This window comes from Cimex lectularius, unplaced genomic scaffold (genome assembly GCF_000648675.2).
Source record: "Cimex lectularius strain Harlan isolate CLEC.00 unplaced genomic scaffold, Clec_2.1 scaffold276, whole genome shotgun sequence".
NCBI lineage: Eukaryota > Metazoa > Arthropoda > Insecta > Hemiptera > Cimicidae > Cimex > Cimex lectularius.
Window position 1 is genome coordinate 545,465 of NW_019392850.1, and position 14,713 is coordinate 560,177.

A 14,713-nucleotide genomic window follows, 5' to 3' on the forward strand; every position below is an offset into this window, starting at 1 on the left:
TTGCTTTAAAATTTATTAGAAATTATTACCTTTTTACTACAACAATGGAGTTGGTGGGTTTTTTCTTTTTTTTTTCTCGTGGTAACTTATGATTCCCTAATTTAGTTATGCAAAAAACTGCTTTACACCATTCAGTTTAAATGAAAAGTAACCTTAATTTTATTCAACACTCATTTTCTGTTTTTACAGACGAGGTGGTACCTGTTATTATCAGTGCATGTCCCGTGGTATGGTGAGTTCGATTAAGACGCAAGGCCTCGGCAGTCGGCTTGCAGAATTGTCAGTCTGGGAATCGAGGCAGGGGCCTCCACCGACACGCGAGTGCTTGTGGATCGTCAGCCCCAACAGCCTCAATCAATCGCAATCGTGAGTTTTATACTTTACTGTAATTAATTATTGATTGTTATAAATTAACAGGTTATGTTTAAGTATGTACTTTTGACGTTACTTTCTCGTTACAGTTTTAAACATTCAAAGATATCTTCCATGGCAAGATATGAAAAAAACGGGTATCAAATTATTCAACTATGCACAGTTACTGTCAAAGCTTGCATTTTATGTTTAATTTGTCTCTGTGATTGCCACTCTGCTTAAATGTTTTTAGTGTGTATTTGATATATTTGACAGTTAAACTTTTTAAAAAGGTGATAATTAAATAAAACAAAAAAAAAACACCCTAATCATCCCCAAACTACGCTTTACCAACCCAACTTATAAAAAGTTGTTTACTTTACCTAGTCGAATAACTTTTTTCTAATTATTATTATCAGAACATATTAATGGACAATGGAAAAATGATTGAATAATGAAAACAAGTTTTTCTTGATATCATAAGAAATTTTTCGTGCTCAAACATTTCTGTCGCATTCTCAAAAACAGCCCATAATTTTGTCCTTTGCACAAAAAACAGCATTTCTTGTCAGTTTTGGTTACTTGTATTTATAATGTTTTTATATAAACAATATTTTATAAAAACAATAAATAAAATGGCAAAAAGGAGGGAAAACTCAAAAGGTGGGGTTAAGATGGGAAGTTAGTGTCTGAGTGGATCGAGGTCACGATAGCTCAAGTGGTAGAGCAGCAGCGTATCTAGCCGAAGGTCGTGGGTTCGAATCCCGCTCGTGACACTGACTTTTTTTATCTCAACTAAAAACCTTAATTAATTGTAATATATTAATTGGTCAAGTGGACTACGAAATTAGTGAATTTAAAGTATTATTTAATGTTTATTTTGACTAGAATAGCTCCTAATTACCTGTTACTAAATAAATTGAGTAGAGCATTAGATTTTTCCATCAATGTATAAAAGACGTTGCAGTATTAGGAGGAGTTAAATACTTATTTAAACAAATGACATAATTTTTTTAAAAGGTATTTTAAAATACCACTTTTATAGACTATTTTTAACTTTTCAACTTTTCTTTCTTCAATGAAATCTTTCTAATTAGCACAGCCATTATCAAATAAAATTTATTTAAAAAATCTCTTCTTAGGGCTGTATTTGAAGTGTATTTCTCTTAAAAATGACAAACATGAGCATTAATTCAAGCATTCTCAAACAAATTAAAGTGGCCACCTTCTCTTTAACGGCTCCTTAGCGACTGAGATAAAGAAAAGTAAAAAATGGCATGTGTCCCTCCTCATCCTTAAAAACATAAAGAACGAATATTAATCACTCGTGGCACAATTGGAACAAAAATTCCGAGTAAAAATATAACTAAAAAAGAAATTTCAGTATGCAGTATGCACCTTCTGCAGAGTTATTTAATTTTTGCTAAGTACTCAAATTTCATATTGATTAATCATTTTTATCGCTGCTGAAGAGAATTTAAATTTTTTTTCTAGTTTTGTGAGAAATTCAAAGCACTGCTAGTTCAATATTATCACCAACTGCAATTTTTGAAAATCTCAGTTTGTAAAAATGACGAATGGTGGAGTGAGTGCGGTGTTCAATCCTTTTTAAAAAGATAACTATATCTTTATATTTATACTGTGCGCAGGAACTATCTTTTTAAAAAGGAGTTTAGTCTCAGTTTGTGTCACTTGTCAAGAGTTTTTAATCTTGTATGTCTAATATTCCTATATTGCGGTGTGCCGTTTTCCTTTTGTTTGTCAGATCGGTGTGATAAGCGATGATTGAACTGCTGTTTATATTTTTCATGAAATACAACTTCATTTGACCGTTTTTTTTTAATTTTTTTTTTAATTTTATTTTTTAATTTTTTATTTATTGGCCTTATGATCTTGCATATTAGCCATAGTACGAATTCTGGTGTGTTCAAATTGGGGGTTATCGGGAAAAAAGGGCCAGAGGCGACGGTGGGAATCGAACCCACGACCGCGGCATGAGAGTCTCTCATGCTAACCACTCGGCTACCGCGGTCCCCCTCATTTGACCGTTATTATGATTAACAACTAATTACAGATCACCCAGCGTAATTTCAACAGTTTTCAATTAATACGATTATAGTGCCTTCAGTGTTAAAGAGATGTTTATATTTGTTGAAGCATTGAGGTAAATAATGTATAAAAAAAATTGGGGGATGAAGTCTAAGTATAGTAAGTTGTGGTACAGAACAGTAAAATGAACTATCTTCTCCTTATATTCTTCAGTTTTAAATAACTGTTGAATTAGTTTTAATCAAAGTTTGTACCCCGATGATGGTATAATCAATGAAGTTTGGCTTTTACCAGTCCTTCCAATTTTTATTTAATTATTATAACATTGGTTGTTTACAACAATTTATATTTACAATTAAATATTGTTTTATATCTTAATTCTTTATTGCAATATCAAAAATTCTCTTAAAAGTCTGTTGTTTTAATTATGAAATTATTCGTTGATCAAGTAGCAATCCTACATCTGGCTCTGTCCATGATAATTCGTTGAAACTAAAAAGTCCGTATTAAGAATTACACTTTACAGAGTGAACAGCATCATTCAACTGGAGATAGACAGAGATATCGAAGTTGGCTGTACTGAGAACAGCGTTTACATCTATGACGGCCTTCCAAAATTTGTATCATCGTCTGGCAACCATCAAAGTCATGTTCTCGGCGTGTTCTGCACGCAAGACAGCCAGTATCCAGTGACTGTTCAAGCAAAATCAGGTAGTTTTCTTTTTGTGAATGTAATTTTGAATTTGATTCCATTCCTTTATTTCCCTCCCAGTTTCAGTGAGTTTACAGTAATTTTTAAATACTTGTTCTGTATTCCAAATTAAATTTTTGTTGAGCATGTCTCAAAATTTCATTTTTGAATTAAGAGACATTTTCTATGAATAATTTTTTTTGTTGACACTTTGACTTTAAGGCCAGGTTCAAATACTTAATGTTTGTAGTTTGGTAGTTTTAGATCATTTTGGTTTTCAACAACCAAAATACAAGTTTATCAACATGAAGACCCCCAACAGGAAAGCTCACAGTATTTTTTTTTTTTTTTTAAAGGTGTTATGACTGTCCACTACAAATCTGGTGGAGATTCGAGGGGAGGTTTTAACGCTACCGTATCTGTACTTTCATGCCCTGATCATTGCCTTCCTGAAAGAATTTGTGTGAAAGGTTCTTGCGTATGCCCGGAAGGCCGGACTGGGCATGACTGCAAGGACATTCTCTGCCCGAACAACTGTTCATCTGATTTGAACAGGGGTGTCTGTGACAAGGTTTGTTTCGAAATTCTGCGTTTTTCCTGAAGGAAAACGTTAATTCTTTGATGCTACAGGGGTATGGGAGGTGTCTTTGCTCGGAAGGCTGGGGAGGAGTGAACTGTTCCAAGCCTTTGAATTCGTCGAACCAGATTATATTCACGGAGCTTTTTAATTCTGCCCACCTTTCTGACAGTCTAGAACATTTGAGGAAAATGCTGCCCAGGTTCGGCCACTCGTTGCTGGCGGACAGGAGGAATTCGCTTTGGCTTTTCGGCGGTTACTCGCTTTCTCACGGTCCTTTGAATGACATACGTCTGTTCGATACAAAAAACAATACTTGGATGCAGGTATGTCTATTACAATATTTAATCGATGCCAGTTTTTACCGATTTTGTTTTTCAGGTGACAATAGATTCTACGAACGATGCGAACATGCCTCGTGGCAGATATTTCCATGCTGCTGAGATATCCCTTTCAAGGAGGGAAATATTTATCCATGGAGGGTTAACAGCTGCTGCTGCTGGAGGTGGCGAACAGACACCGTCCGGTGGTGAGCAAGCGCTGAGACAGAATACAACCTTAAATGATTTTTGGAAATTTAGTCTTAAAAATCAACACTGGGTTGGAATCGAGGTAAATTTTTTATTAAAAGCATATAAAAAGTTTTCATGAATGCATATATTAAATAATTTTTTTATGTTTGTTATATTATAAATGTTTATTGTTTATAAAAATGTAAATATTTCTATTGTAATGTAAGTAATTATATTACTTTTATAAGATAAACTTTCTTTGAATATTATTCTATTTGTTATTAACATTCCAATTATGTTTTAAATGTGTAATTAATTCAATAGTTTTGTCCAATTTTGTTTTCATTTTAGACCAGTGAAAAACCACCGGGGTTAGCAGGCCACACTTTAACTTTGAGAAGGCACGGCGATTCAGAATCTCTTGTCCTGATCGGAGGTTGCAGCCCCAATTTTGGATTTTTAGATAGCGTCTGGGAATACGACCCAAAGGAAAATAATTGGCATAAGATTAAAACCTTAGGCTACCGTCCAATTGGTAAAAAGCTAACCCGGAAAGGTTTTGAATTTTTCTTTCAATTTTCATCTATTTTCCAGGAATTTACGGTCACAGTACTGTGTATCACGAGCCTACACAGAGTTTTTACATATTCGGCGGTTACATTTACGGCTCAAATCGAACGTTCATATCAGATAAATTGTTTGCTTTTCACTATCCGAGCAGTACATGGACAGCGCTGCCTACTTTTTCCAGTTACAACCCTCCAAGACTCAATTTGGTAAATTATAATTTATTTGTAAATATTACTGTTGTTCCTCGGTCTATAAAATTTATTTTCAGCCCAGAGCAAGATTTCTTCACTCTGCCGTTACCACTGATGAGTACATGTTGGTTTTTGGCGGAAGGACAGATCCAGAGGCGAGCTCAGAAACCCTTATAGCATATTCGTATGCTTGCAACCTCTGGTACAAACTCTATTTAAAAGGTTGATAATAAAATTAATTTGTTTGTTTAAAAAACAAAATTATAACTAAAATTGTTTGAAAAAGGAATGAACGTTGTTGGAAATATGCCACCTGACACTTACGCTCATTCCATGACTCTCGACATCGATGCCACTTCAGGAAGTAAGAAGGTAGTCGCATATATAATGGGAGGGTTTACAGGCGGTACTGACAGCCATGTGACAAAAATTTCTCTCCCTAATGATTTATGCTCTGTTTGGTCTACTAAAGAAAAATGCAGGTGAATGTTAAGCTTGACAACAACATCTACCATTTAATAATTTCAATTTTGGTCAGGCTCTTCCTCGGTTGCACTTACTGCTCGATATCGAACAACGGCACGGTGAATTCCAGTTTCTGCTACAAAGCGGTCAATGTCAGCAACTCGTTAGGAAACATGAACGGCCCCTGTGGGAAGAACAGCCAGACAATGGGGACGACCACGCTATCCAATGGCGCAGCCTGCGGCACCGACTGGATTCAAAGCAGGTCCTGCGAGCAGTTCTCAACTTGCACAGATTGTGTGGCCAAGTGGCCTATCACCTGGGACAGGCCTCAGGTGACTTATTTTAACATTGGAATTTTTCTTTCAGATTTTAATTGAAATTTAATATTACTAGGTTTGTAAGTGGTGTCCTAGATGTAGAGACGGCGGGAAATGCATCCCAGTGAGTACAGAATGCAAGGAAGAGCGGTGTGAAAGAAAAAACATGAGTGAAATAACAATTGACACATACTGTCCTGAAATGGCTTGCTCTGCGTCTGACTGTGAAAAATGCAGATCCATGGCTGGTTGCTCTTGGACAAGGTTATATTCATATTTTATACAAATGTTATATTCTAGGGTAACTTTTTTTTCATTACAATTAATTAAGGTTTTTAATTGAGATAAAAAAGTCAATGGCACGAGCAGGATTCGAACCCACGATCTTCGGCTTGATACGCCGCTGCTCTACCACATGAGCTATCGTGACCTCAAGTTGTAGCTCAAGTGGTAGAGCAGCGGCGTATCAAGCCGAAGATCGTGGGTTCGAATCCCGCTCGTGCCATTGACTTTTTTATCTCAATTAAAAACTTAGCTCAAGTGGTAGAGCAGCGGCGTATCAAGCCAAAGATCATGGGTTCGAATCCCACTCGTGCCATTGACTTTTTTATCTCAATTAAAAACCTTAATTAATTGTAATATATTAATTGGTCAAGCAGACCACGAAATTAGTGAATTTTTATTCATTGATAATTTTTGCTAAATTTTCAGACAAAAGACAAGTGATGATATGTCAGGATCATTAGAGCTGATGCACGATTGGTCTTGCACTGATGCCAGCTCCAACAGTAGTCGGATTAAAAATGAAGCCACTTGTCCGAAAAGATGTTCACAATATACAGACTGCCATTCGTGTCTACAGTCATCGGTATATTTTGAATAATTAGTAAAAGTTGGATGGAATTTAGTATTTATATTTTAAATAGGGAGGAGAAGGGAATTATGGCGAGTGCAGGTGGTCGACGAGGCTCTCCGAATGTATTTCACCAAGCTACCAGAGCCTGGTTTGTGCCGGAGGCGTGTGCGGCCTGGTTCTGAGCAAGGGCTCCCACTGCCCACAGCCGTGTGCGACATTCAATCAATGCTCGGAATGCCTCAGCCATGCTCATTGCGGATGGTGTTCTTTAGAATCAGCTAAATCTTCAGGACTGGTAAGACTGGTTTTGTTTAAATTATAACCGATTGTACGTTTGTTGTTTCCTCCTAGGGCGTTTGTTCAGAAGGGTCTTTAGACCAACCTGCCCTCGGTCCAGAAATGGGCACATGCGAAGCGCTTTATTCTACAAAAATGAACACGACAGTTTCCACGAATGATATGAAGTTCTCTTGGAATTATGTTAAGTGTCCGTATGAAAACGAGTGTGAAAATGGCCACCACAACTGTGACAAAGTTTCTGAGAGCTGTGTCGACCTTCTTGTTGGATATCAGTGTGTTTGCGGACCAGGTAAAAAAAAAAAATTTCACAGTTACATATCACAATATTATAAGCTCTTAAAAGATTCTTTAGTCAAAACAAAGTGTAAAGTTTTTAATAACCAAGTGTTTTTTATTTAGGATACAAACCAAGCGGTGAACCCCACAAAGGCGACTGCATACCCGTCTGCTCACAAGGCTGTGTCAGAGGTCGTTGCACTTCACCCGATATGTGCACTTGCGACTTTGGATACGTAGGCGCAAACTGCTCCATCCAATGCCAGTGTAACGGGCACTCGCATTGCGCTGGGCCGGACAAGCTAGACGAGTGTCTTGAATGCAAAAATAACACACAGGGGCCAACTTGTGGAAGGTAAAAGTTTAATTTAATAAATATAATTGAAGACTGGACATCAACAGCGGGCTAAGTGCCAAAAAAATCAAAATTGAGTTAGACGCAAAAAACCAAGCTAAGTGCCATTGCCAGCAACCTAAAAAGCGGGCTATGTGCCTCTCCCATTTTTAACAGTACATATAAAGCCCGAAAGATGGTATGAAAGGTATGTGCCTTCTTGAAGCTATAACGGGCTAAGTGCCACCAAGACTATAATCTCTGATGCTAGTGTTGATTTTGGTCTCCGGCCATTCATTTCTGTTGTGTGACAGAGATATTGCCCAGATTGAGAAACCTAAAAGAGTCGAAAAGTGTAAAGTTGCTAATGACCTGGTTAAACTTATGAAGAATGCAACACCGAATAATCCCTTTGTAGTCACTATGCTCCAACCTGAGGACTTCTACGATTTCAAACTAGTTCTCTCAACAAAACGATGAAACTAAATATTTCCAAATGCAGATGGATTAGAGTTGAAAAAGCCGCATCCGGAGCTGTGAAGACAAGAACGATGTTTAATGAACTCAAATCATGGAACACCTGCAAGGTCTAGTAAGAAAGGGATTACGTCAAAGATCATCAAAGATTCTGTTTTACCATCACTTCCATGTTCAAACAACTTGTCTGCTGAAAAGAAAAAGGATCTGTAACAGATTCTGCCGTATTTGAAGGAAGAAAACAGAGATTCTTCGAAAAACTAATCTATAAAGAAAATTGTTTCATGTTCTTAAAAAGTAGAACTAAGAGTTCAAAACAATTAACCAGTTAATAAATGTACCTTGCTAATTTTTATTATTAAAAAGTTATACAGTTCTAGACATTTCTTTCATTGGCACTTACCTCGTTTTTGCCTAAAAGGGTATGGAACATAGCACGTTCTAAGTTATTCCAAATAAATTAGTAATTATCATTCATAGGAGGAATAGAAGTTTTAAAAAAATTGCAATAACAGTATGTATTCCACCCTAGATAATTACCAAAAATTGTTTCTTGGGTTATTAAAAAAAGTTTACATGACAAAATTTTAAAAATTTGAATAACTCAAGAAAAATGTTTGGCACTTAGCCTGTTATTGATGTCCAGTCTTCAATTATGTAATTTATTTTAAGATTATTGCATTGTAAGACTTTGGCAAGTTTGGCATCGTCTCCGAACTGTCCCACTTGCGATTGATTGCCCTTCAAATCCTTCCCACATAATTTTTGAATGTCCAGAATACGAAAATGAAAGAGACAAACTGCTAAAAAATCTGAGCAAAGTCCCAAACATTTCCAAACCAATAAACTTAGAATCTGTTCTAATAAGCAACAATCCATCAGCTTTCAACATAATCTATAGATTTCTAAAGACGATAAACATTTCTTTTTGATTATCTTTGAAAATAAAATTGATGAAAATTTAGAAGATGAGCTGAATGAGTGGTTGCGGGCGCGTGGCGAGGACCTGGTCCTGGTCGGCCGATCCCGCTCGACAGTAAATTGAAAATAGAAAACTTCAAGGGTAATATGCCAACGTATAACCAAGAAAAAAAAAATTGTAAGACTTTACAGTGAGATTATCTTAACCCATTCAACACAGGACCTAAATCTGAGACCTTCACCGAGCTACAGAATTTTTTCAAGAAACATGATAGATTGATTGCATTTAGGTTCTAATTAATAGCAAATAATGTTGTACGACTCACAAATGGCATTCTTGTTTGCCTTTTGCCGTTTACCTTGTTAGGATTTTAGACAGTGACTCTACACTGGAGTCAATCGTAAGCGACAAAAATCTGAGTTTGCAAACCTGCAACTTTACACACTTTACCTAATATCCTTGGTGTGATTCAACTGTTGAGTTACAAATTATTTAGCATTTTTGTATTTTACATCATTTCAAAAACTTTTTTGATGACTTTTCTTCCCCAATGTAAAGGAAAAATATTTCTATGCTGAACAAAACAGAAGGAAAAAACTTTTTTAGATAAGATTTTTAAAGATAAGAACAATTTTTTTTCTCTAATATTTATTGTTGTTATTTATTATTCATATTTTAATTTTTTCAAATTGAATTTAAAAAAATTATTTAAAAAAACAGCATATTTACAACAATAAAATTATACGTGTGGTGTTTAGTGACCGTTAGTTAATGATTATTTGGAGATCGTAAGATGTGATCTGGTGTGACGTAGGCTTTAGAAAAACATTTTCTTTATCGTGCCACCGTTTCTTTATTGAAATCATCTTCAGGGCTCAAGGGAAAGGGATAAGAAAGGCGGCCACAAGGCCTACTGTACCTCGACCTAAATAGATCTATTGTGCTCCTCTGTTAATTATAATACTGGCCAGCTTCAGGCTATCAACCAGCCTCCACAGCTTTACCAGCGGTTCCTTGGTGTAGGATCTTGCTGTGCTTTCTTAAGTGGCACTGTCCTGTCAGGAGTCCAAACAAAAACATGGTTCCGGTGATTCTTTTGTAAGTTTGGCGGATGGTCCTTCTATGAATCTCTTCGCATGCCTCATACCTGTTGTATTATTCCACTAGGTTTTGGACTCATTAAGGATCCATTTTCGATGTATCCTCTTTTGTGGCAGGATGCTAAGCCACAGTAGGGTTCAGTGCCGAGAGAGTACATTAGCTCCTTTTTTGGCCAATATGTCAACCTTTTCGTTGCCGCTATGCCCCGAATATCCAGGGACCCATGCCAGGGTGAGGTCGTTAGTGTCACAGTCTTCCATCAGGGGCTCCATGCAGATCCAAACACGCTTTGCTTTCGCTTTGCATGCCGCTAGGGCCCTAAGAGTTGCCTGGCTATCAGAGAAAATAGGCTATCTTCCAGGAATGTATTCCTAGCCTTTTTATTTCTCTGGCACATTGTTCAATCGCTATGATTTCAGACTGGAAAACTGTAGCATACTTGCCTAGGTTTAAACCAGTTTGGTCTTGGGTTCATCCCAAAGACCCCCAGCTTCAGGGTTCAAATGTTTGTTTTTGTGTCATTACTGAGTGTCATGTTGAAAGTGCCCCAACACCCAATAATGACATATCTACACAGAAAACAAACACTTTGAGCCCTGAGGATGATCTCAATAAAGATTGAAACGTTCGCACGATAAAGAAAATGTTTTTCTAAATCCTAGGTCACACCAGACTCTCATGATCTCCAAATAATCAATAAAATTATATGTTAACAATTTGTTTTTTAATTTGATTGTTTAAAATTAAAAGTGTTAAAAAATAAAGTTAAAAAGAATATAAATAAATTTAAAAAAACAATGAAACTATTTATAATAAAAATAATAAATACATTTTTTATTACTTGAATGATTTTAACTTGGAACAAAGCCTGTGTATGTGTCCGATATGCAGAGAAAGGTTGCTCGATGTGTCCTACCTTACTAAAGGGTGCAATTCCTTGGCTCCATACATAGAGCGCCACCCAATATAAAAACTGTGTTTGAGCACGGCAGCGATTATTTGGGTCCCATGATCTGATTCTTGGAGGAAAGGGATTGTTTTATTGTATATATTAATAGTAGTTGTGTATGCCTAGTTTGTGTTGGGGTGAATGTATTTATGTGTGAATGTGTGATGTGCGAGGGTCAGTGGTGGAATATCGAGTACTCCATCACCCTAATTGACTGAATGGTATGTGAATGTATTTAAGAATGAACATGAGTACGAATGAGTTTGGAACGGCATGCGTTGGGTGCTGAATTGACCTAGCTGTTGACCCCCCCCTTACCTAGGTGGATGGACTTCAATTTTGGAACATATTATTATTTACAAGAAAGGTCAAACTTACCAACAAAGAAAGGCTTAGAAAGTTGATTTGCGTTTGTAGTGCTATCTAGCGGTTTAAGGTTAGAGACCCAGGGTTAAATTAATACTGATGACTACTATTGGCATTGGACTTCGTAAAAATAGAAAAAAACCTGTCTAGTCTAGCATTAGAAGCAATTATACAAAATAAGTGGATAATTTGATTTTAAATCCCCAAAGGTGCAAACCATTGTTTGTCGGCGACCCGAGCGACAACGGAGAGTGCATCCCTTGTTCGACTTATTGCAACGAACACACCCACATCTGTGTCAACGAGACCCTCGGCATTGACGCCGAATTCCTTCTAGGCAAATCGATCGAGGAGTTGGAACAGTTCCTCGCCGAAGGCCCTTTGTCAAAGGCCAAATGCGTCGGCTGCGCCAACCGTACAACTGGCGACAAGTGCGAGGAATGCATAACCGGGAACTTCCGAGGTAGCGAGGACCACAAAGTAGCCTGCAGGCCCTGTGAATGCCATGGCCACGGCTCCACCTGTAATGCCGTCACTGGCGAAGGGTAAATATGTTTAATTTTGAATACTTTGGGGAAATAAAGTTTTTAATGGGCATGAAAAAAAAAAAAAAAAAAAAAAAAAATTAAGACAAACTTCTTTTTGTAGTTAGATCTTTTTAAAATTTCATTTAGATTAATTCTCATTTACACAATATTTATTTTTAAAAAAAACTTTTTTTTCAGTTGTGACTGTCATAATAATACGGAAAGCGATCCTACATGTTCCGGAAAGAGCCATTCTTGCTGGGAAGTTCAATGTTCAAAGTGTAAAGAATCATACATGGGCATTCCGACTGAGGGGCACCAGTGCTACAAACAAATGACTTTTGATTTGACATTCAGCCTCGGAGCTAAACTCGTCGATGATTCCGGCGTTAAAACCGTCCCTCTCAATCCCGGACAAGCCGTAAGTTCAGAAACTTGTAAACTTTAGATGCCAACTTAAAAAACAATTACAATTAATTAAGGTTTTTAGTTGAGGTAAAAAAGTCAATGGCACGAGCAGGATTCGAACCCACGATCTTCAGCTTGATACGCCACTGCTCTACCACTTGAGCTATCGTGACTTCGACCCACTCAGGCACTAACTTCCCATCTCAAACCCACCTTTTGAATTTTCCCTTCTTTTTGCCATTTTTCAACTTTTTTATCTCAACAAAAAACCTTAATTAATTGAATGATATTAATTGGTCAATTGGACCACAAAAACTAGTGAATTTAATAAGTAAAAATGAAGTATACCTTCTGTAAAGCTTCTCTGTGGCCATTTCATTTGTCACCGAGAATCAAACAGATTACATGACATTTGAAAAATGGCAAAAATGAGGGAAAATTCAAAAGGTGGGGTTGAGATGGGAAGTAAGTGTCCGAGTGGATCGAGGTCACGATAGCTCAAGTGGTAGAGCAGCGGCATATCTAGCCGAAGATCGTGGATTCGAATCCCGCTTGTGACTGACTTTTTTATCTCAACCAAAACCTTAATTAATTGATAAGGGTTAAAACATTTCAATATTTTTTTTAGAATTATTCACAATCCTCAAATGCCAACAAATCAATTTTTAATTACATTTCGTTTATCCATCATTAATTTAAGTTTGTATTTGTGGTGGAAATTTTCACCAGGCTGAATTCTTGAAACCGTTGAATTGATTGTCAAAAAACCTTCAGAAACATGTACTTTGATGAGTACCTTGCTATTAGAAATAGTTAAGTTCCTATCTGTATCCCATTACCCTGGAGAGTTAGTTCAAAACTTCGTGGTTCATGAGAAACCAGGGAAAAAATGTTTCGGGAGTTTTCCCCTCAATAAAAAATTAGGGGGAACAGAAGTTTTTGTTTTCTTTTATCTTTTGCTTATCATAATTTGTGTATAATCAATTCAGTACATTTATTTATAATCAATTATTTATATTTTCAGTCATTCTTTGCTGTTCAGCCGAGGTTTATGAATGTTGATATTCGTATAACAGTGGATGTCACCCAAGGTAGTCTTGATTTGTATCTAAGCCCTAAGGACGATGCCTTTGTTGTGGAACTCAATACTTCAACATATGCCCACATGATAAAACTAGATCAGAGGTAAGTTTTGAATTTTTTCTTTTCTTTTTATTTATGAGTTAATTTTATTGAATTGAACCTGTTATTCTGATTGGTTTTGGGAAAGCACAGTTTTTCTGTTTTTTAAAATCTTGTTTAAACACATTATAAGGTTAATATCAATGATTTCAGGTTTTTATTTGGCAGTGAAAGTTTATTTGAGAAAACCGGCCCAGCACCACCAAATTTGAAACACCGCCCAACAGTTAATTTAATTGAAAAATTATCAGAAGGGCTGAGTGCTCACATAACCGTAAAACACAACAATTCGTTGCTCATTGTGAGAAACATAACAGATAGGCTGGTCATAACGTTACCTTATGAGACTCATTCTTTAAACCAGGCCAAGTTCTATATGGTTCTACTTGCGGTGAACAAGCCGACGTATGGTACTGTGTTTTTCCGACAGGATCAGCTTCATATCGACCTTTTTGTATTCTTCTCTGTCTTCTTCTCCTGCTTCTTTCTTTTCCTGGCGGCTTGCGTCGTTGCATGGAAGGCGAAGCAGGCGACTGACATGCGGAGGGCGAGGAGGCGACATGTCGTTGAAATGCTGCATATGGCTAAAAGGCCGTTTGCCGGGGTTAGTGTCCTCGTCGAGCCCTCTTCATCCTCAGATTTCAGTCTCAGGCCTGTAGCGATAGAACCGACGGGCGATTCGTTGGCGGCGGTTACAACCGTCTTTGTCACATTGCCCGGAGGTGGCTATGCCCCCTCTAGGCTTGCCATTGCCTCTGCGCTCGTCCTGCTCAACCGAGGCCACAGTCACGGTAGGGCATTCCTCCGTAGAAGAAGCAGCCATTCCTAGCTATTATTTTTCAACATAAGGTCTTATTTTCAACTTCACCTTCATTATAAGGTAATATTTTTAATATTTAATAATACAACGACAATATTTTAAACAAAAATGTGTCAAAAAAAGCCAAAAATTATCAATTTAATATTTTATAAAGCAATAATTTACTTATTGCATTTTGTACTTTTTCTCTCAAAGAAAGAGGGAAAAATCTCTTAACAAAGTTTTTTGTTTTTTAAAGCATTTCAACGTTTTATCAATCTATTATATTTAGTGGTCTGATTGACCAAATTACTTCTTTCAATTAATTAATCTTTTTATTTAAGGTCTTGATTGAAATGAGTCAATGTCATGAGCGAGATTCGAAGCCAACGTTGTGGCTTCGAATCCCGCATAAAAAGATTAATTAGTTGTTTTATCAGTTAACATTCATTTTCTGCATAGGCGATTTTCTATACTTTGAAAGCTAAAA

At 36.8% G+C, this 14,713-nt stretch overlaps 1 protein-coding gene across 1 annotated transcript in view; it reads left to right on the top strand.

The window, feature by feature from the left end:
• LOC106673150 (multiple epidermal growth factor-like domains protein 8) overlaps positions 1 to 14,372 on the top strand; it is a 39,493-nt gene extending 25,121 nt beyond the window's left edge. Inside the window, exons 22-40 of the mRNA XM_024228682.1 lie at positions 190 to 366; positions 2,927 to 3,111; positions 3,448 to 3,662; positions 3,722 to 3,994; positions 4,050 to 4,280; positions 4,532 to 4,715; positions 4,775 to 4,956; positions 5,019 to 5,163; positions 5,228 to 5,423; positions 5,480 to 5,741; positions 5,803 to 5,990; positions 6,438 to 6,594; positions 6,653 to 6,877; positions 6,934 to 7,171; positions 7,282 to 7,513; positions 11,517 to 11,852; positions 12,033 to 12,255; positions 13,267 to 13,427; positions 13,578 to 14,372. Coding sequence (XP_024084450.1) covers positions 190 to 366; positions 2,927 to 3,111; positions 3,448 to 3,662; positions 3,722 to 3,994; positions 4,050 to 4,280; positions 4,532 to 4,715; positions 4,775 to 4,956; positions 5,019 to 5,163; positions 5,228 to 5,423; positions 5,480 to 5,741; positions 5,803 to 5,990; positions 6,438 to 6,594; positions 6,653 to 6,877; positions 6,934 to 7,171; positions 7,282 to 7,513; positions 11,517 to 11,852; positions 12,033 to 12,255; positions 13,267 to 13,427; positions 13,578 to 14,253 — 4,486 coding nt within the window. The 3' untranslated portion in view covers positions 14,254 to 14,372. The remainder of the gene's footprint in view (positions 1 to 189; positions 367 to 2,926; positions 3,112 to 3,447; positions 3,663 to 3,721; positions 3,995 to 4,049; positions 4,281 to 4,531; positions 4,716 to 4,774; positions 4,957 to 5,018; positions 5,164 to 5,227; positions 5,424 to 5,479; positions 5,742 to 5,802; positions 5,991 to 6,437; positions 6,595 to 6,652; positions 6,878 to 6,933; positions 7,172 to 7,281; positions 7,514 to 11,516; positions 11,853 to 12,032; positions 12,256 to 13,266; positions 13,428 to 13,577) is intronic.
• The last annotated feature ends 341 nt before the right edge of the window (positions 14,373 to 14,713 follow it).